Source organism: Trachurus japonicus, chromosome 2, assembly GCF_045865225.1.
Source record: "Trachurus japonicus isolate A0001 chromosome 2, Traja_1.0".
NCBI lineage: Eukaryota > Metazoa > Chordata > Actinopteri > Carangiformes > Carangidae > Trachurus > Trachurus japonicus.
In genome coordinates, this window is record NC_140908.1 from 7,771,640 (window position 1) to 7,792,372 (window position 20,733).

A 20,733-nucleotide genomic window follows, 5' to 3' on the forward strand; every position below is an offset into this window, starting at 1 on the left:
CCAAACAATGGCCGTTGCGCTCCATTCAATCCAATTGGTTTGGATGTCTCAGCCCTGAAATGAATCAGGTGAAATGCTGCTGCTGCTGACCTCCTTCGTTTCCTGCACGTAGCCTATAATCAGTGCACTTGGGATGAATAGTTTGGGCTCTTCATCAAGCAAACCGTCGGCTTTGTTCATAATCCATTGCTTACATTGCTTGAGACAATCTTTACCCTTTGAGCCCTGTATTTACATTTATCAACATCAAAGTCAGAAGTGATGAAATGTGATGGAAGATAGAAGAAGTAGCTTAAAATTTTGAGGAATAATGCCAGCGAGATTAAATCAGACTCGAAACGAGACGCTGGCAAGTTTTTGATCTTGTTAGGGCTTGTTAATAGTCTTCATTAGTGCCCCATGCAAACACACACTTCTAAACACACAGCTCGAGGAAGCTGCTTTTTCCTGACGGGCCCGCCCTGTACACGCAGGCTGTGGTGTGCAGCGTGGGAGTTGGATGCCAGCCTTTGTGTATTTGTAAATCCTTGGGAAATGGCTCTTGGATGGGTGCAGGCAGTCTGTTTGTGTGCATACTGCAGTCTTTCAGCCTGGGGCGGACTAGCCCTCTCCCCTTATTAGCGAGCCTTAATGCCATTATGGCTGTTGGCACCGCCAGCGTTTCTCTCTCTCTGGCACCTTCTCTGCTGCTCACGCTGCAGTTTCAATTCGCTGAAGGAGAATTCCTCAGACACCAATAACATCTCCGATTGCTCTCCACTTCCTTAGTTCACTTTGTATCGTGTCCACTTTCACCTGCATTACCTGTACTTGTACTTGAGGTTGGGATTTCAAAGAATGGCTTTTGACAGGCCTTTGGAGAAAGAGTGAACTTTGTGCTCAAGCCGTGACAGAGGGGGGGAAAAAAAGCAACAACAAAAAGTGGAGTGAGTTTGCAGTTGAGAAAACTCTTCATCAAAATTCAGCCTGTTATATGGCTGTGCTGTATTCAGGTCAGCTGAGGCTGACATCAGTGAATAATTCATTGATCTGCTATTGTCACATTTAGGTAATCTTTTTAAGGAAAAAAGGGACAAAAGTTCAGTGGGTCTGGCTTCTCGAATGTGAATATTTTCCGGTTTCTTCGTCCCATGTGATCGTTCCCAATGTGCACATGTGGATTTTGAACCATTTGTTGGTTGAATTGAGACATTTTAAGTTGTCCTTATAGACAAAATAATTGCCAAACTCTGAGATAATGGAAATAGTCTCCGTCCTAGTGAGAACAAGTGTCCTTGCTTTGTTTCATAGTGAATGTTGTCATGTTTCAGGACTGAACATCCTCTTCATAATGAAACCTCCCTCTCCCCAGCACTCTCACTTTGTTTTTTCTCTTGCTCCCCTTTTCTGCTTGTAATTCTTCACGTCCAACCAGTGGTGCAAAGAGTTGGCAGTAAAAATTTCCTTGTCCAAACAGCGCGCATTGTCCGTCTTGGTTGTGTCAACAACAACACCACCGCGACCGCAGCGCGCCCCCTCCACTCTGTCTGTCCTGGAGAAAAGAATTCCTGACCTTTTGATACTGTTGTTTCTATTGTCACGGTGCCTGGAAATGGGAGGACGCTGCTGTGCTTGCTGTCTTTTGGAGCCGCTTATGTCCGTCGCTGCTCTGTCTCACCCTAACGACACTCGAGGTGACACACAGGTTTCCTTGTTAGCGGCATAAATCAGCCGCTCTTCGTTTACAGTCTCACCATTTCTCGTATTTGCGTCTCTCTCTCATGTCTTCTTTGTGTTTTTCCTTCTAAAACTGTAGCATCCCCTCTTTTTGGAGGCATGGTAGGAATTTGGCGGGGCTGATTTCAGCGGTAACAGACCAGGACGTAGCTCAAAGGCCTGCTTTGTGCAATGCGACCTCTGAATGAAACTCTGCTGATAAATACCAGAAGGGTTGGTCCCATCCAACAAGCATCTCTTAGCTTCATGGAAATGGAGATTATTGATAACACTCTACTGTAAGCAGTACAGGCTAAAGTCTGACATGCTGGTCAATGGCCATGTCTGTTTTTAACAGTATCGATGACCGCCAGATGACCTGGGATCAGGATCCAGTCCTGAACCCCATTGACTGACTGTCGTAAAGGGATACAGTGCCAGACAGATGTTGCAAGGAAAATCCCTTTAAATGGGTGTTCTGTCTGTTGGGTTGTGTTAAAGTCTGGCACTTTCTCATCAATGAAAATTATACATCTTGTGTAGGACATATTAACACCCATTAACGAGACTCCTCCTTCACCTCTTCCTCTCATAATTAGCTCTCATAGGTCAAACTTGTACACATCGCCAGCTTTACTCCCCCCCATCCTCCCTCCCACTTCTTATATTAGAGCAACTCTCCCACCAGCCGGCACCATTCATCACCATTGGACTGTTATTTCCATCGGTAAATATCAGCAGTGCGCCACGAAGAAGACATGCTCTTCATTTCACCGTTGCTGACTAAGCAGCTGTTGATACACAATCTGAATAATAAAGCGCAAAACTAGTCGCCCCGACCTGCGCAATTACTCAGCAGCAACGGCAATGGCGGCGTTGCAGGGTGCATCCAGCTCTCACTCCATCAGGAGGCTGCACAAAGCCTCCATCTGGAAGCATCTCCCTGCTCATCGCTTAAGTAAGGCATCATTGCTGCAGTGCTGCTAACGCCAAGCCAAGTGACTGACCTTCTGTTGATCAATACTCTGATAATCTCGCGGAAGGCCAATACAATCAGTCACGTTTTAAGCTCATTGATTATCAGTGTTTGATGGATGGAAATTTCACACCCATATGACTAACAGATGTTCATCAGCGTTTTATAAAAACGAGTTATAACATCTCAGGTCATGACTCAGACCGTGTAACGGCGCAGCGGAGGCTTGTGTGTTCTGTTTGTTTGTGTAATGAACCAAGGAAACACCAGCTCACCTCTAAGCTCTTAAAGAGAGAGAGGGGGAGGGGAGGAGGGGGGATGCTCCACCTTTCTGCCTAGAGAGAGGTTTGACATTTATCCTCTGTCCTGTGCACTGATCCACACATTCAGTCTGTTGATACTTAAGGTGAAAATGGTATTTTCATCCCAAAATAACACGCAACAAACTGGGTCAGAAAATGCATCTCTCTCATTGTCCAGATGCAAATTTCAGACCATTGTTTTGTATGACTCCCACTTGCCTCTGTAATGTTTCCTGTCTGCCTGTCGGCTGCCAATAAAAACATCTGGACAGACAGATACACATTAAAAGTCTATTATATCTATCTTTGACTTCAACTTTATATATATATATATATTTAAAGGCCGTTATTGGATTAAATAGTCACTCAGCTCTCTAAATCTAACATGTGCTTGAATTAAACCACAGAAATACTTTGTTGAACCACAGTGGAACTTGACTCTGCTCAATTTTCCTCCACTAGTTTCCATAATTTTCATATTTTCAACCTTTCAGTGCAGCATATTTTTCCATTAGCGCACACATCCATAAAATGCATATTAAGAAACAGCATACCGTATACATCATTGTATATGTATCAACTCATTATCTGTAAAGATTTGGGGAATCTTCCTGGGAAAGTTTCTCCGTAACAATGAAGCTGTTTTGTTCCAGCAACTCGATACAATGTCGACACAAAAAGACCCACGAGGGTCCTTGTTTTCGGAGGTTACATCTCCACACTCACAGAGATGATGTCATCCCCCCCTACCGTCCTCTCACATCGCTCTTGCCATGTCTCCACTCACCGTCCTGGGTGTTCAGGGTTGCCATAGCAGTGGAGTCTTCCCCAGGTGCCTGGTACTTGCACTATAATTAGGTCACTGTGTGTTATTTATGTCGTTCTTCACTCATTTTTCCCCCTCTCTCTCATTTCTCTCTGTACCCTTTTCCACTGGAATAGTTTCTTCTTTTCTTTTTTCCCACTGACAGGCTGTGTCATCCATAGAGCATGTCACTGATGTATGGTGTGCTCTCAGCCTGGGATCTACAGTTCAGAGGGTTTGGAGAACTAGTACTCCTTATAATCAGGAGCCACGCCATCCGTTGTAGATGACAAGCTCTCTTGGAGTCCAAGTGTGAAATTGCAACACTTGTTTTAAATGCCAAGTCCCCCCCCACCCCTTCTGTGTGTGTATGTGTGTGGAAGGTGGTCACAGCGGTTGCAAATGAGAGACGTGAGAGATGGGGAACTGTATCAGAAAAGTGGACGGATGTCGCGCTGCTATTTCTGGATCTATTTCCTGCTTGGTCTCCATGATAGAAACAGACTTCCTATGTTTGTTCGACAGAAGTGATGCAGATCCAAGCCAAGCGTGTGTGTGTGTGTGTGTGTGTGTTTGAGACTGTGAACCATTGTGTAGGAAACCCCTCATGTCTGAAGTGACAGTATGCTTTGCATGGATCTGAGTCACTTACATTTCCATATGGGATTTGTAAAATTGAAATTTCTCATCTTGCTAAACTGAAATAAATTGTAATTATCCTGTATGAGTTTAATTATGCTCACGTTTAGTCATTTAACGTATAATTAGATTAATGCTGAATGAAGAAAACAGGTTTGAAGATAATACATTTTCACTGGTGATTGTTTTCCTCAGGGGAAATAGTGGGTGTTTACCTGCCGGGCATGTGTGGAGGCGGTGCTCGTGATCACTAATGATGATTCCAGATATGCGCGCCCATCGGCCCCAGGGCCCTGGTTCACAAACGACTCCTAGTAACACTGATGAAGGATGACCTCAGCTCTCAATACGCCATCAAATCATTTTCTTCATAGCTGTTACTGTGGTTCTAGTTTGTACACACATAATGTGAATCAAATCTGGCATTGTCTCGGGGTGCACTTAAATTTATTTCGCCTGCTGTGACATTAATTCCAGTCAACACATTATGAAAATATTGGCATGTTGTGTATTTTTTTTTGTTTGTGTGCACAATACAGATGACAAATTGTGAAACCCATGTTGTGATGAGACCCTGCTGGGCCAGGAGGATATTGTTGCTGCTGCTGCAGATGCTGCAACTTATGTCTGTTGTTGATTTAAATGCATCCAGTCAGTCTGTCACCAGAGAAGGCGCCAGTAAAACTGAGTTATGTTGGTTTTTTGTGTGTTTTTTTGTTTTTGTGACATGGCCCACTAAGAAAATCTGATGCAAACTGACACAGTCGTTAATGCTGGGGTTTAATGGATATTTGTGTAGAAAAGAAATAGAAATGATGACTGAGCACTGTTCCCCTCCACATTTAACAATCTTTACAACAAGAGGAGAGTAATGTATTTTAGGCAAAAACAACCTATTAACATATTATCGGGTGAGATTGTTAACAGATTTGCATTGGTCAGTGGTGTGATCTGTGTGTGTGTGTGCGTGCACAGCTCCATCTGTGTATGCTGGCCGTCCACCGCAGACTTGATTCCCATCTGCTTATCCAGTGAGGTCAGAGCTAGTTTAACGTGCCGGGACTGAATGAGTCGCCCGTTGCCTTGGATTCATCTTTACACGTGAGGCGGCACACAGACAGACCTGTACTCACACACACGCACGCGTGCGCGCACACACTTCCTGACGAAAGCGAACTCACCAGCTGATGAAATTCCTTCTCCCGGGTGACTCGGATGGCGGCGTGACCGCAGGTTGCCACAGAGATGACAGAGGGAGGTTATGGCAGCAGGCACGTTCCCAGGAGGTTGGAGAGAGGAGACTCCGTTTCCATGGTGATAATTACTAAGGAAACCAAGAGTCCCTCCATCAAGTCTAGACAAATTAAGTGGGCAGAAGTCGGAACAATTTCTCTTACACACTTCTAATCAGATTTTAAGCAGATTTGCCGGAGATGCTAATTCCAGAGGAAGCCCCAAGACAAAAGCTTAATCACATTGAATATGAATAAAGATCATTTCTCAAAGGCAGTCAATGGAAAGTGGTTACGAGGAGAACTGCTGCAGTGAATCTGGGTGTGGCAGCTCTTAACGCTTAATATTTACAGTTTGAGAGGTGAACACTGTGTCAGTTTGACCTCTCAAGCTCCCAAAAAGTCAGGGAATCAATATTTGTCCCAGACTGACTTAGACCTATTGATTTTTTAAAGAAATGCCTGAATGAACATGAAGCAGTGAAGCCTGCATTTCTCAAAGTGCTCAGGTTTCATCATAACCTGTATCAGCTCAGTTTAAACTGTGGAGCCAGGCAGTCATTCCCAGCCTGTAGCTGCTTTTATACTTTCTGTCACACATGCAGGAGCAGCGATATATATATATATATATATTTTTTTTTTTTTTTTTTAAACGAAGGATTTTACATCTGCTCTGTAATTGAACTTGCGGGCCGACAGGCAGTGTAAAGGGAGGGGAAGAGGGTCTGGCAGCCCTGTAATCACTGTAACACACTGCTTCCCAAACATCCAGCGCAGATCAGTATTACACACACACATCGGAGTGGGATAGCGTCGCACACACCTACTGCACAAGTCAAGTCAAAGATAATCTGAGAGGTTTAAGTAGCGGCAGGGCCCCGCGTGCTTAGGTGATTACGCAGTGCGTGTGTACGGGTCGTGCACGTGCCACGTGCGCTGCCGTGTGTCTCGTCAACTGGCCAAGCCTCGCCCAACGCTGTCGTCACATTCCCTCCCCACAGCGATGCATCCTTTTGCTCAATCCCACCACAAGCGTTTGATTAACGACTCCAAGGACGCAATAGAAGTTTATTATATTGCACAACACATTATCCCACTCATGAGTTACTATAAAGTCTTTATTCTATTGGCCTAGGCTGCGCTCGCAAGAGAAACAGTGTCGCATGTTGTGTTTACAGAGTGATGTGTGTATCGTAGCCTTTGTAAACCATCACTAACATTCACCAGTTGACATTATCTCGCGTGTGATACAATATGTTGCAGCCAGGACAATAAAGCCTTGTCGTGTTTGCTACTTAGCTGGGATGTAGCTAAAGATGCCTGTGAAAGATGTGTGCTGCAGAGAGAGAGAGAGAGAGTGTGTGTGTGTGTGTAGAGCTGCTGCAACACGTCTTGCTCTCCAGGGAGCCTCCCCCTGGGATGAGAGCTGATCTAAGACAACCCCCCCCCTTCCTCCTCCTCCTCCTCCTCCTTATCCCACCCTTACACCACCTTCACCCAACTCCCCATGGCAGGCCTGGGCAACTCAGATAAGACTGCACAATTAATAGCACCGCAGGACCAGCACCCAAGGGGACACTTCAAAGATTGTTTATGTGTGTGTCTGTGTGTGTGCTTAAGAATGGATTTATTGCAGTTTGTATGCATGTGATGCAATATTTCTCTTTCTGATAACCCCTCATTTAAATGTAATCGGGTAATAAACCTTTTCCCTTTTTTTTTCTTTCCCTCCCTTGCTCTTTATTGCTGCAGATCCCATCTCTGAAAGCAGGGTCTGCTCTCACATATCACTACAAGTCCCTTTACACAATGACTTCTCGATGAGAATGGCCAGACAATTTACATAAAGGGGGGGTGGAGAAGAGTTATGTCTTTGAAAGTCCCACATGTGAAGTGTCGTGCAGCTGCATGGATTGATGAGAAGAACGGTGGCTCCTCTGAGAGCCGAGCAAATTTGTGTTTTCTGCTGTAGGAGATAGTTAAAAAGGACACATGATTCCGATTTTTTTTTTCTCCAGAAGTTTTAGGAAGTACGCCTGGAACAAAGTGCGACAGAAATATGTAGGGGATATGTTGGGGGGGTAAAAAGCTAAAATGTCAGGGTAAAAGTTGTTGAAGTGAAGTGAAGACAGAGCATATGACAGTCAGACACATGAGGATGAGGCAGGATGACGCTGCGGGTGTCTGAAGTTTGCCTGGATGCGATTTGGGTCATGGTTTCCAGCTGTGGAAATAGGTCACCTGTCTGAGATGGGAAGTGTGATTCAAATAACAGTGCGCTCGCTCGCGAGTGAGTGATTTTTGCCCGTCATCCTCCTTGTCGTAGCAAACCACTTTATCAGATTGCCAGTCGCAAATAATCTCGCTTTAATCGCTTTACTACTCCAAAACTTGTACATTATTGCATTACATTATTAGATTGTTGGTTTGTCTGTTTGTGTGTTTGTCTGTTCTGTCTCTTCTGTTCTCCCTCGGGGTAAAACAAACTCCATTTCATCCGGAAATTATTACGGCCATGTTGAATGCGTTGTACGGTTTATAAACCAGCACTGCATGTCAAGCTGTAACAAGTTGGACAAGAGCTGTGTGCAACTTAATTTTGTGCTCCTATATGGGTCAGCAGGCTCAGTAGCATTAAGTCTGTATTTTCTTTCTGTGGCTCTTTCTACAAATAGCAGTCGGGTATTTGTTATGACTTTGCTAAAGTGCAATTTTTTTGCTCTGTTGCTCTCTCTGTTTGTCACAGCGCAGACGTCTCTCATCATCAGCTCGTACCAGTTTTGTAAGTAGAAAGAAACCGGAAGACATTTTGATCAACGCTTCAGTTGCATCACTCGTAATTCCCAGCCGGCAGAGGAAGCGCGCCAGGCGATATGACTGTGACTCGGCGCGTCTGCCGTCTTTAATTGAACTATCTTCTCGGGGTCAATCTCATACGGCATCAGCTTCCACTCCCCTGGCTTATTCCCCTCGGCCGCTGCGATGGCTATCATGCCAGATTGAGAGCAAACGGGGATATTTCTCCTGACCAGGCTGCCGTCCTAATCCTCAGTGCCCAGATTACTGCTCCCTCCCCTGCAGGATGACCGGCTGGCAGACGGGGAGGATAGTGAACCAGGGCTGAGATGGGATAAAGACAGAGAGGCAGAGAGGCGGAGAGGGGAGGGAAGCCTGGTTTTTCTCGTCCTGTAATGTACATTTGTCTGACACTTTGCCGCTGGTGTGTTTTGCCATTTGTCTGTCTGCTTTTTTTTTTAGTCCCATCTGTTGCTGGCTCAGAGATCCCAGCTTCCCAGTCTTGTCACTGGAGCCAGAAGAATCTAAAAAAAACAAAAAAAACAACCCTCTACTCTTATCTTTTATTTTTGGGAGGATTTGCAAAATGCAAATTGCATGCAATCTGTTATTTCTCCGGTCGTTTGAAGATGTGGCAGGGATGTGTAATGATGGCTTTTGCCCACAGTGTAATCAGTGATGTTAGTGTTTGCCTGGAGGATCTTTCAGGGTTTGTCATGTAACTGAAGTTGAACTCAGAAGAGGCAGACATCCTTTCTCTCTAAACTACCTCTTGTCTGACACCAGCGTTTCCCATCTTTCCTCTATTAAAGCCGTCCCTGGTTTCCTTCAGCGTCCCCGGCCCTCCAGCCCGACATCCCTCCTGTTTTACAAAGCGCCTGACCTTCTGCTCGAGCCCCAAGGCTTATTGTCCAATTCATCTGTTCTCCAATCTCTCCCTGCCTCTCGCTATTGTGGTTATTGTTCTTCCTCTCACTTTCTCCTCCTGCTCCGGCCTCTGCCATCATCCTGGGACTCAGATTTATAAGCTTGCAGCGAAGGCTTGGCTGCTCTCCCTCCTCCTCCTCCTTCTCCTCCTCGAGTTAGAAGACACAGCAGTGAAGAGAAAGATTGCAGTGGCGAGGCTGAAAGGCAGGAAGGGAGAAGAGGGTGTGATTGGCTGGGAGATGATTTGCCAGTCAAAAGAGGATGACACAATGAATTTGAATGTCAGCGAGCAGTTTGCACGGACCTTCCTACCTATGCCCCAAGCAGGGGGGGAAGTTGGTTTATCTCTTTCAATAAGTGACAGGGAGAGGCCAGGGGGTGGGCAGATAAGGTCAGAGTGAGACTGTGCACCCAGAAAGTGAGTTAATTAAAAGATAGCTTGCATGCAAAAAAAACACTTCTTAAAGATTATTTTGGAAAACTTTCTGCTCCCCGTTCGCCTCGGGTTTTACCATTAATGAGTCGGATGGGATTTGATCTACGGCCCCTTGGTGCTGCTCACTCACAGATGGTCGTGTGGGGGAATCAAGCGACAGAGACCCCGAAATAACCCCACGCGGTGCAGATGGCCCCGTGTCAAGACTGATGACCACCGGTGTTAAGTTGCCATGTGTTGTTGCCGAGGAGCAGGACAGGATTTTACACCCTAATTTGTATGTGCGTGTGTGCGTAGGTGTATGCGTGTGAGGGATTTACTGATTTCCGTGCCACTAGAGCTCGCGGCTCGTCGTGTTGTTGACCCGTGAGGGATGTGAACTTTGTAGATGCGTGTTTGACCCACGGTAGCGTAACCCGATCTGTGTGTACGAGTGTGTGTTGCTGTTTTTATTCCTCATTCAAATGCAGCGAGTGGCAGAACCTCCAAGAAGTAGTTACTTGACGGATGCTTCCTTGATTCAGAAATAAGTAGAAGCGATGTGACTGAATAATGATCCACATAGAGGTAAAAGGCCCCAGAGAAGTTGAATGTTTAGATAAGTGTGTGGTAGCTGGAGGTGAATAAATACTACTCCAGTCACAACTCTCGCTCTGTGATCAATGATTTTAGTATCAACTGAATTATATAAGTAGAATAGTCTGTTTTTAATAGATAGTAGGCAAATCATATCTATAATATAGTCAGAAACATTAGCAAATGTGCAGCATAAATGTTGTCATTGCTCCAATAAACCAATAAAGCTGTCCTAACACCAACTCAGTGATTCATCATCTGGCAGGTCGTGACTTTACAGGCAGTGTAACATGCGCCGCCGCGAGCAGAGAGACGACTCCACATCTACTCCATATCAACAAATCAGATATGTTTATGATTTAGCGGCGACATACCGGATGTCAGCAGTTAGCAGGAAATGCTAAACTGACAGATACAGTGACAGAATATCCTCCATGTCGTATTTATAGCTGTTTTTAATGTGGAGGCCTTCCATCTCGTCACCAGCTCCTCTCTGTTCGTCTTCATCGTCAGGTGGAGATTTACTGTCTGCACTTTGTTTATATGATACAGTTACAAGGTTATTACCCATAATTCAGCATCATGTTTACTTGCCTAGATAACAGCCAGAGTATGACTGAAGTTCAGGCCACTATCACATCTGTGAGGGTTAAAGGGGTAGTTCAACATTTTTTCAACAAATTGGCCCATTGCTATAATCCCTATAGTATTAGCAGTAGGTTCGTTACCTTTAATCGTCGGTGCAAGCTGTTTTTAGAGCGGCGGAGCAGAGCCGCGAGCTGCTCAGAGTTATGCTACGGAGTCTAATGGGATTTCTTGGTTCAAACTCATCAAATACACAATCCAACAACTCCAAAACGCTCTTGTGGACAAGTTGTGACCTGCACATTCACCACGCTATGAGATAATAATGGAGCGTTATGAGACGGCATTGTTGAGACAAATGCAGAGACTGCTTGCTGAAAAACTGCCTCCGACGGGAACGCACTTCACCGGTTTTGCATGAATTTGCCTCAAAAACAACTAAAATGTTGAGCTGTCTCTTTAAAAACACAAAAAGATTCAGTGTATGTGCATCTGATGAATGTTTTCACAAACCCCCTCAAACTGATCATTACAGGCTTCACAGATGTTTACACCCTGGTGCATGTTGGATGGTATTAAACTGTACAGGTGTTGATTTTATTGCATTCACCTAATGTTTCGCGTAACTCGCAAGCTTTCTCCTCTGCTTAGTCCGGACCCTCTGGGTGCAGCCGAGTGTAAATAGAAAGTGAACAGCTGCAGAGGGTCCTGTCTTCTTCTTCTTCTGCCAAGTGTGTAAATGCAGCCAATTTGTATAAATGGAATATAATGCAGGCTGATAAAGTCCATCTTTCCAGTGATACACCAGATACATGGCAGCTAAATCAATCCAAACATTTGAGTTTTCGGCTTCAGATTTAATCCAAATTGATTGCCCCCACCAGCTATTCACATATTGGAGCAGGACTTTATGCCCCCGGGCCGCTCGGAGGAAATCAAGTCTGGAGGAAAAAATATGCTATCCATCTCACAAAACAGCATTTGTTTGCCTGCCAGGGCCTTCAAAACCATTAACAAGATTAGGGAGCACACAATGGCAACAGTCCCTCTCCTCCCTCCCTCCGTCTCCTTCTCTTTACCCCCGCCGTATTCCCTCCCATTTTGTTCTAGCTCATTTGCCAGTACAATGCAGACATTCAGCGGTTTGTCTGCACCTCCTCTCCTAAGGGAACCTCAGCACAAAACCTCCTCATGAAGGCAGAGACACACACACGCAGAGACGCCGATCAACACACACACGCAGCGTGAATTAACGCAAAAAAAATCATACATTCACGCCAAAGGCAGACTCCCTCTGTCTCTCTCACACACACACTCGCCTTGCCTCCAGCCAACCTGCTCTCATGCTCAGTATGTGCCGCACTAACCGAGAGAAATGAAGCAAAAACAAATCAACAGAGGGTTATATAAACACGATACTGTCCTGGAAAAAAACAACTTAAAAACAGCCTGCATGGGCTCGGAGATGTGCACCGCTCCCATAAACGGTGTTGCACAGGGCATCGAGTGGGTGTGTGTGTGTGTGTGTGTGTGTGCACGAACATCATAGAGAATGGAGGGTGCAGCGCGTCGCTCCGGGCCTGTTGTTTGAGGCAATTTATTCCTCTGAAGCTATTGATTTTTGATGTCCATCTTTTTTCAGCAGGGTGTTTTTGCACATTTAAAAACATCCAATGGAAATATGGATGAGCAGCACCTTTAGATGAGAAGAGTTTGATTGTAAGACGATAGAAATCAAACTCACGGTGATGACGAAACTCAGAAAGGAGAATTGCCTTCTTTTGCCAACACCTCATCTTCGGCTTTCCTCCTCTCCTCTCCTCTCCATCCTCCCTCCCTCAGCTCTCTCCCGCTCCTCTCATCTTAAACCGGCTCACCTCATTTCATCGAACACACTAATCTCCTCTCCTCTCCTGGCCCCCCTCTATCTAAGTAATAAAATTTAATTGCATCCGTCTTGCATTTTTCAGCGCAAGTGCTCAAGGAGTTTAACACGAGTGCTAAGTCTCATTAAATCTCTCTGTCTTTTTCTCCCGTCCCCCCGTCCCCACACACCTCCAGGTGCCTACAGATGTTTCTATGGGTCTGTTGGCAGAGCCCCAGGTGGCCATGTTTTGCGGTAAACTCAACATGCACATCAACGTGCAGAGCGGAAAGTGGGAACCGGACCCCTCAGGAACCAAGAGCTGCATCGGCACCAAGGAGGGCATCCTGCAGTACTGTCAGGAGGTAAATACAACAGTTTACCCCCCCTCATACGAATCAATTAAGTCTGACATTACAAGATGATAAAATGCACCTATAAAGCTGATATGAATCTTAATTGTATTGTATTGTGGTTGAATGGAGCAGCTTGAGGGGCTGTAGTTAAGATGAGGAACATACTGTAGATCTTGAATGTCAGGATAGTTTTAAAACAATAATAATAATAATATGAAGATGAAATTACACTTTTGTTTGGTAGCCCAATAGTCATACTCATAATCATAAATTATAGCAGCTTGAAAACAGTTCCAATTTGGCCATATTCTTATTCTTATTGCCCAGTGTTTATTTTGTTTTGGGTTCGCAATAAGCCTGGATGATAGATTTTTACAGGCGTGACATTATAATTTGATTTTTTGGGTCGCATAATTTACATTTTAGCCGTTAAGCTGACACCCTCAGAGCAAATTACAGTGATTGATCAGGTCGAGAGAGAAGCTGCTTTATCGAAAACAGTTTACAGGCGTTCATTTGCTTTGTGTTTCTTTCATTTTCTAAAGGGCTCGCAATTTTATTTTGCTACGCCCGGGCAAATGAGAGTCGTTTTCAGAGGTGTGCACCACAGAGTAGAAAGAAGTTAGTTTTGAGAGCACAGAGCACAGTAAAGTCCACCATGAGTGTGTTACAGAGATTTGTTTTCATTCACCGAAATCCCCAATTTGGCAAGATGACATGATGCCAAAACTCTGCTCAGTAAACAAGCTGCTTAAGTCCATGTGACTTTACTTTACAAGCCAGGGGTTAGTTTATTATTAGGTGAAGGCCAACCAGACTGAAGGCAACAACACAGTGGACCTCTGTTGTTGATGCATAATGAGATTTCTCTGAAAAGCACCTCAGACCGGCTCAAAGGGCAATAAGTCCGTCCTTTGGTCTCTGAATCTGAACCTCCGATAAAAGAATTTAACATAGAAATGCAGAGAGGAAGGAAGGAAGAAGGTGTTTATGGAATTATTGTTATTTATTCCCTCTGCCTGGTGGGAGAAAGAGATAGAAGAGGAGGTGTCATGGCTGAGGTGAGAGGTATTTGGAGGGAGATGACACAGTGAAAACTGTGCAGAGGCAGATGTCATGCATGACTGAGAGGAAACACAGAGGTAAACACTGCAGAGCCTGCCGAGCTGAAACGGCATCGATGAACACCACAGCAATGCAAAGACCCGAGTGCTTTGAAAACAAGGCTTCTTTAAAAACGTTTTACAAAGAGAAAGAGGAAGAGGAGAAGAAGAAGGGAGGACACAGAGAGGGTGAATGCAGGATTTCTGTGTTTGAGGTTTGCCTGCAGCTGTAGGTGATGGATGGAGGCTACCATCTTTATTTCTGTGATAACTGTGATAATATATGCTGCTGTGTGTGTTTGTGTGTGTGTAGGTATACCCAGAGCTCCAGATTACCAATGTGGTGGAAGCCAACCAGCCAATCAGCATCCAGAACTGGTGCAAGAAGGGCCGCAAGCAGTGTCGCAGCCACACACACATCGTGGTGCCGTACCGTTGCCTGGGTGAGTCCTGACTGACGCAGCTCCCAGAGAGAGAGGAAAAAAAAAAAACATTTCTAGAAAGTGCTACTGTTCATTTTTCAGGAATTAAATGCAGGCGAAACAAAAGATAACATTTCACCCAGGTTACTACAGGAGTTACCATGGCAACCGAGGAGTCAGAGCCAGCTTTATTGGAGTGTGGTGGTTGAAATAGTGTCTCTAGTTAGACAGAAGCCTATTGTGTTGTGAGTGTGTGCGTGTGTGCGTCTGTGTGCGTGTGAATGAATTAAAACTCTTCATATTATTTGGTTCCGCTGCAGTGGGAGAGTTTGTGAGCGACGCCCTGCTCGTTCCCGACAAGTGCAAGTTCCTGCACCAGGAGCGCATGGACCAGTGTGAGAGCCACCTGCACTGGCACACTGTAGCCAAGGAGGTGAGTGTACACACACACACACACACACACACACACACATGCAAATAGCACAAATATCCACTAATCAATTCTCTTTGACCTCGTCTCCTTCTCTCCGTCTCTCTGTTAGTCCTGTGGAGACCGCACCATGAATCTCCATGACTACGGGATGCTGTTGCCCTGCGGCATCGACCGTTTCCGGGGAGTAGAGTTTGTGTGCTGTCCCGCCGAGGCGGAGCGCGACGCCGACAGTGCCGAGCAGGATGCTGATGACTCTGATGTCTGGTGGGGAGGAGCGGAGGCCGACTACTCTGACAACAGGTACACACACACACACACACACACACACACACACACACACACACACACACACACACACACACACACACACATTTTTCTCCTTGAAAGCAAACTGCAGGTTGGTTTTAATTTCGGGTCTCTGTCCTTCCCACCCTGTCATTCATCCTCCTTTTCTTCCTCATCCGTTTCTCTCTGACACCTTTCCTTCCTGAAATTGCTCTCGTTGTCTCCATATGTCTCTCCACCCCCTCCTCACCTTCATCTCTCCCTCTCCTCCTCTTCCCTCTCTCCCTTCTTCTCTCCATCCCTCGTTCTCTCCCAGTATGGTGCGTGAGCCCGAGCCAGCGGAGCAGCAAGAGGAAACCAGGCCATCTGTGGTAGAGGAGGACGAGGACGAGGACGCGGAGGAGGAGGCAGCGGTGGCGGCGCAGGACGACGACGAGGAGGAAGAGGAGGAGGAGGAAGACCTCCTGGACAACGACCAGGACGGAGACGGAGAGGAGGACGAGGAGGTGGTGGAGGAGGAAGAAGAAGAGGAGGAGGAGGAGGGAGACGACGAAGACATCGTCGACACGCTGGATGACGGCGACGACGCCGACGAGCCCACCACCAACGTTGCCATGACGACCACCACCACCACCACTACAGAGTCTGTGGAGGAAGTCGTCAGGGGTGAGTAACGCAACGCGCGTCGTTAACAGAATGTTATTAACGCGACGACAGGTGTCTGTGCATTTAGATGAATGTGGAGCGACCTCGGCGCCGCAACACACAAAAAAAACATGTTTTCCCAGTTTTCTCTGCTTTGCTAAACACAATTGAACCTCATGTTCCTCGACAATTAATTTCCTGCTGTCATTTTTCTTATTGTGCTCATTTGTCATTTCACAGCTTTCATTAGCTACGTTCCATTAGGATCAGAATTGGTTGTAACAGCTTTGTTTCTTCATCTCAGTGTTAAATTGTTCTTAAATTCAATCCCAAGCAGCATTAATAATAATAATGATAATAATAATAATAAAGACGCTGTTACGTAAAATCAAACGTTTTATTCATGCGATTCATCCATGTTACATATGGGAGCTATAAAAGACTTTATGATGCTTTTACATACTGTATCGTAAGCTTTATGATGAGTGTGTGTGTGTATGTGTGTGTGTGTGTTCTCCAAGATGTGTGCTGGGCCAACGCGGAGACCGGTCCGTGCCGGGCCATGCTGCCCCGCTGGTACTTTGACCGCCAGGAGGGCCGCTGTGCTCAGTTTATCTACGGCGGCTGCGGAGGCAACAGGAATAACTTTGAGTCAGAGGAGTACTGCCTGTCTGTCTGCAGCAGCGTCAGTAAGTCCTGCCCACGGCGGCGGTGGCGCCCACCTCCCCCCACCCCCACCTCCCCCCCAGCAGCTCTCCGCTGGTCTGAGTGGCAGTCGTCTCCATCTCCGTCGTGTCCCTAACCCTCTCGTTTACTCGCTGTCTATCCTGAGCTGTCCGCTAGGCATTAACAGCTGCAGAGGTTTTCTCGCTTTGGTGTGTTTCTCTTCTAGTCGATCCCTATCTGTCAGCCCTGTTCCTGGCTAACACCTACTATTCCTCACTGCCTGTGTGTGTGTGTGCGTGTGTGTATCAACCAAATAACAATGTCAGGCTTCACCTTTCCCACAATCCTCTGTGGATTCTTGAAGCGACCAGCTTGATGGCCTGTGTGCTCACTGGCGCCTTTGCTTTCACACTCATGTACCTTCTAGTCTGAGGTGTGTTGTGAAGATGCAGAGAGCAGGTGATGTGTGTCAGAACAGTAGTTGACAATAAATGGAAACGCATTTCCCAACGTCTCAGAAACCTCAGTGAAGAGATGGTATTTCTTTTCACTTTTCACTTTTTATTTATCCCACGACCACATACATGGAGCACAAACAAACATTAGACAGTACAAGTAATCAAGTGTAGCAAGCAAGCAGTGGAGTTGTACATACTTTCTTCTCACATCTCTGGCAAATGGAGGACATACAAAACCAAAAACCAAACACAAAACATAGATGGATAAATAATTAATATGGTAAAGTATCACTTGAACAAAGGAAGGACACACTTCTGAATTTGGTATGTGGGAATTTGATGCTCCAATAACAACGCTTAAGGTACATGCTGTTTCCATCACAGGCTGAACAAGCTTTCTTTACTTTACCATGGTTACAGCACTGTTGCCCTTTGGAGCGTTTGGGATAACTACTGTAATTTCTGTGATTACAGCCAATTTCATGGGCATCATCTTAGATATTACTTTAGCATGAATAGGAGCTATAAAACCATCCAGGCAGGAATTATTATAATATTTTTTTTGTGCAATAATCCTCACCTCGCTGCACATTATCCTTTACATCCCTGACACAGTGCAGGCCTGCTTACATTATTCCATCCTTGTCACCCAGGAAATACGTTCCGGTTAATTCATTCAATTTACTTAAATCGGGTGTCAAATTACCCCGCCGCAGTTTAGAGAATGTGCGGCGTCTCCGAGGCAGCGCTGAGGGAAAAACTCATCAATACATCATTACGTACTATCAGAGCACACCTGCCTTTCTGTATCGCATTGTGGTGATTGATTATCAGTGGCAGAGCTGAAAATGGGGCTGATTGCTTGATGATTTTCACACACACCCTGTTTAAAAACTTTGTCCACTGACATTTCGTCATAATGGAGACCTCTCACTTCTTCTCTCACAATCTCACTGATTGGACGTTAAACGGGAACTCACTCCTACTTTACCTGGCCTGGTTTCACTGCCAGAAGACTGTGACTGTGTGTGTGTGTGTGTGTGTGTGTGCAGGTGGGGCTTGAGCGTTACAGTGGGGAGTGGAAGGCGGTTTAAGCAGTTTGGCTCTGATGCTGATTTCGGTGTTGTATAAGGTTCATTGACCTTGTGCAATGTGTGTGTGTGTGTGTCTCTGTGTGTGTGTTTGTCTCAGTCACGAAGTGCATGATCTGCCCCGCAGAGAAATGGAGTCATGCTATCTCCATCTCCCTATATTTGGATCTAGTGTTTTGATGTGTGTGTGTGTTTCGATATTGGCTCTCTGTTCTGCTAAATGCAGTCGAGGTGAGAAAGTGCTGCAGTCTCTCCCCCAGAGCCAACACAAACACCCAGTCACACACACACACACACACTGTATTTGCATGTGTGGCCAATTAATATTCACTCACAGTCGGCCTCATGTAGTGGCATTTTGTCAAATGGCAGTTTTCTTTGTAAGAATAAAGCTCATAATAATCAGTCGTTTTGATACAGCAAATATCACTTTTCAGTCTCTGTTGTCTTCATCTGTTTGCATTTGCTCCAACATTATATTGATTCATCACATGTGCAGGAACAAGAGCTGTTTCCTTGTTTAAAGTCATTTTTGGGGGCATTTTTGTCTTCATTAAATAGGACAGTAGAGATACGAGAGCCTATTGGGCGGCTCTCTAACCCTCTCCCACCCCAAGTTTGTGTGCAGTCAAGAGAGAAACTTTGTAGAAACATCAGCTGTAATGGTCTCAAAGGTTAAACATTAAAGAAAAAGAAAAAGCAGGTTGTTCCCAGACTCTATTCCCCACTTTATAAACTCTCTGTATCAGGAGGGAAATTGATATTTTCTGCCAGGTTTTATTCTACCTTTTGCTCCAAAAGTGTAATTTATACATTTATCATAAGGGCACTCACTGCCCTGTGGGTTCCCTAGAAAAAGGTAATACATATACCACGGGGGCTGAATGGTCCAGGAGTGTCACCCTGCGACTTTCAGGAGGCACTCTGATGAAATGGCACAAAATAAATGTACTGTGAGGAAATGTTCTCGGGCAAAAATATGTGAAAAGTATAACAGTGCAGCTGTGAATGCTCCGCAGCAACAACAAAACAAAACTGGAACGTGAAAGTTTGAACAAGGAGTTAATGGATTGGTCCTTTTGAATAAAGTGCAGTGTCGTGAAAACTATCCACATGATGCTCCTAGAGTTTAAATTAGCTAAATACTCCTTTAAATTTGATTAAATCTGATGAACTGATCCTTCAAAGCATTTTTCAGGAAGCTTTGGCTCAGGTTAAAGTTTAACAACATCTCTGCGTTGTTTTTCTGTCTTGTGCAGTCACGCAGTCTCATCACACATAACCAATTTCACATGACGTCTGACCTTCATGCCTGCACACACTCTCTCTCTCTCACACACACACATACACACATACACATACACACTACCAGCCACTTTTGATCGCACACTTGCGAAAGATAATCAACTTTCCACTGATTATATCTCGGTTTCATGCAGTTTAATGACATGATCCACTTACATTTGTGGCTGATAAGTCGACCACAATTCAGTCTGTGCTCCTGAACCAACAGGATGAATCCCAATGTCGGTGTTGTGGCCGCAGAGCCATGAATGAAGTTATATAAATGGTTTTGTCTCCTGCCTCTTTGTCTCTACAAAAGGCCTGCAGGTCATCTGAGGTATTCACTTGTTTGCTTTTGGAGGGTGGGAGGCAGCTTTCTCTCTCGCTCTCACATTAACCCTATTAACCCATTTTAGGCGTGTGACTGTGAGTGTGTGTGTGTGTGTGTTTTTGTGCTCATTTGTGTGCAGCACCAAGATGCTCCACTGAAAGTCTTCTCACCTCCCTGCTTCCTCCTTCCCTCTCTTTCTCCTGCAGTGCCCACAGCCTCGCCCAGCTCCTCCGACGCCGTGGACCACTACCTGGAGACCCCCACCGACGAGAACGAACACGCCCACTTCCAGAAGGCCAAAGAGAGCCTGGAGGCTAAGCACCGTGAGAGGATGTCCCAGGTACCGACAGCTGATGTTTTTATCTAGTTTAACCAGCTTAAAGTTGATCTGCAGTCACCACATGCCTGTGGAGGGGTAATGTTGGCAGAGCAGGGGGAACAGAAAGGAGGGGGAGGAGGACATTTCTAGATATTTCTATGAATAGAAAATAGAAGGAAAAGAGTTGTGGCGAGTAAAAGGAATAGGTGAGTTTGTTAATCCCTCCCGGGGTAAGCCGACTGAACCATTTCAATTTTAATTGTATTTTTTAATCAAGCGGCTTGCTCTCCGAAGGAGGGCAAGATGGTCCTCCTCAGCAACGTCACTGTTTTCTAAGCTCCAGACGAGGGCGAGCACTCCCTTCTGCTGCACTGAGCGCTGTGCAACCGCTTTTGTTGCTAAAAAGTGCACGGCCCCGGTTAGATCTGCTACTTGTTGTCATTTTGAGAGCCACAGACGCAGCAGCATCTGATTTCACACAGTTGTACTTCCCTGCTTACGGATACT

At 45.5% G+C, this 20,733-nt stretch overlaps 1 protein-coding gene across 2 annotated transcripts in view; it reads left to right on the top strand.

Annotated features, from left to right (window-relative positions):
• The window catches only part of appa (amyloid beta (A4) precursor protein a), a 31,788-nt gene that overhangs the window by 2,087 nt on the left and 8,968 nt on the right, over positions 1 to 20,733 (top strand). The window contains exons 2-8 of one of the 2 annotated variants that reach the window (XM_085797608.1): positions 13,031 to 13,198; positions 14,606 to 14,735; positions 15,035 to 15,147; positions 15,257 to 15,447; positions 15,749 to 16,098; positions 16,599 to 16,766; positions 20,114 to 20,247. In XM_085797608.1, the coding sequence (XP_085653734.1) occupies positions 13,031 to 13,198; positions 14,606 to 14,735; positions 15,035 to 15,147; positions 15,257 to 15,447; positions 15,749 to 16,098; positions 16,599 to 16,766; positions 20,114 to 20,247 (1,254 nt within the window). The remainder of the gene's footprint in view (positions 1 to 13,030; positions 13,199 to 14,605; positions 14,736 to 15,034; positions 15,148 to 15,256; positions 15,448 to 15,748; positions 16,099 to 16,598; positions 16,767 to 20,113; positions 20,248 to 20,733) is intronic. The other variant, XM_085797619.1, reaches the window with a different exon arrangement.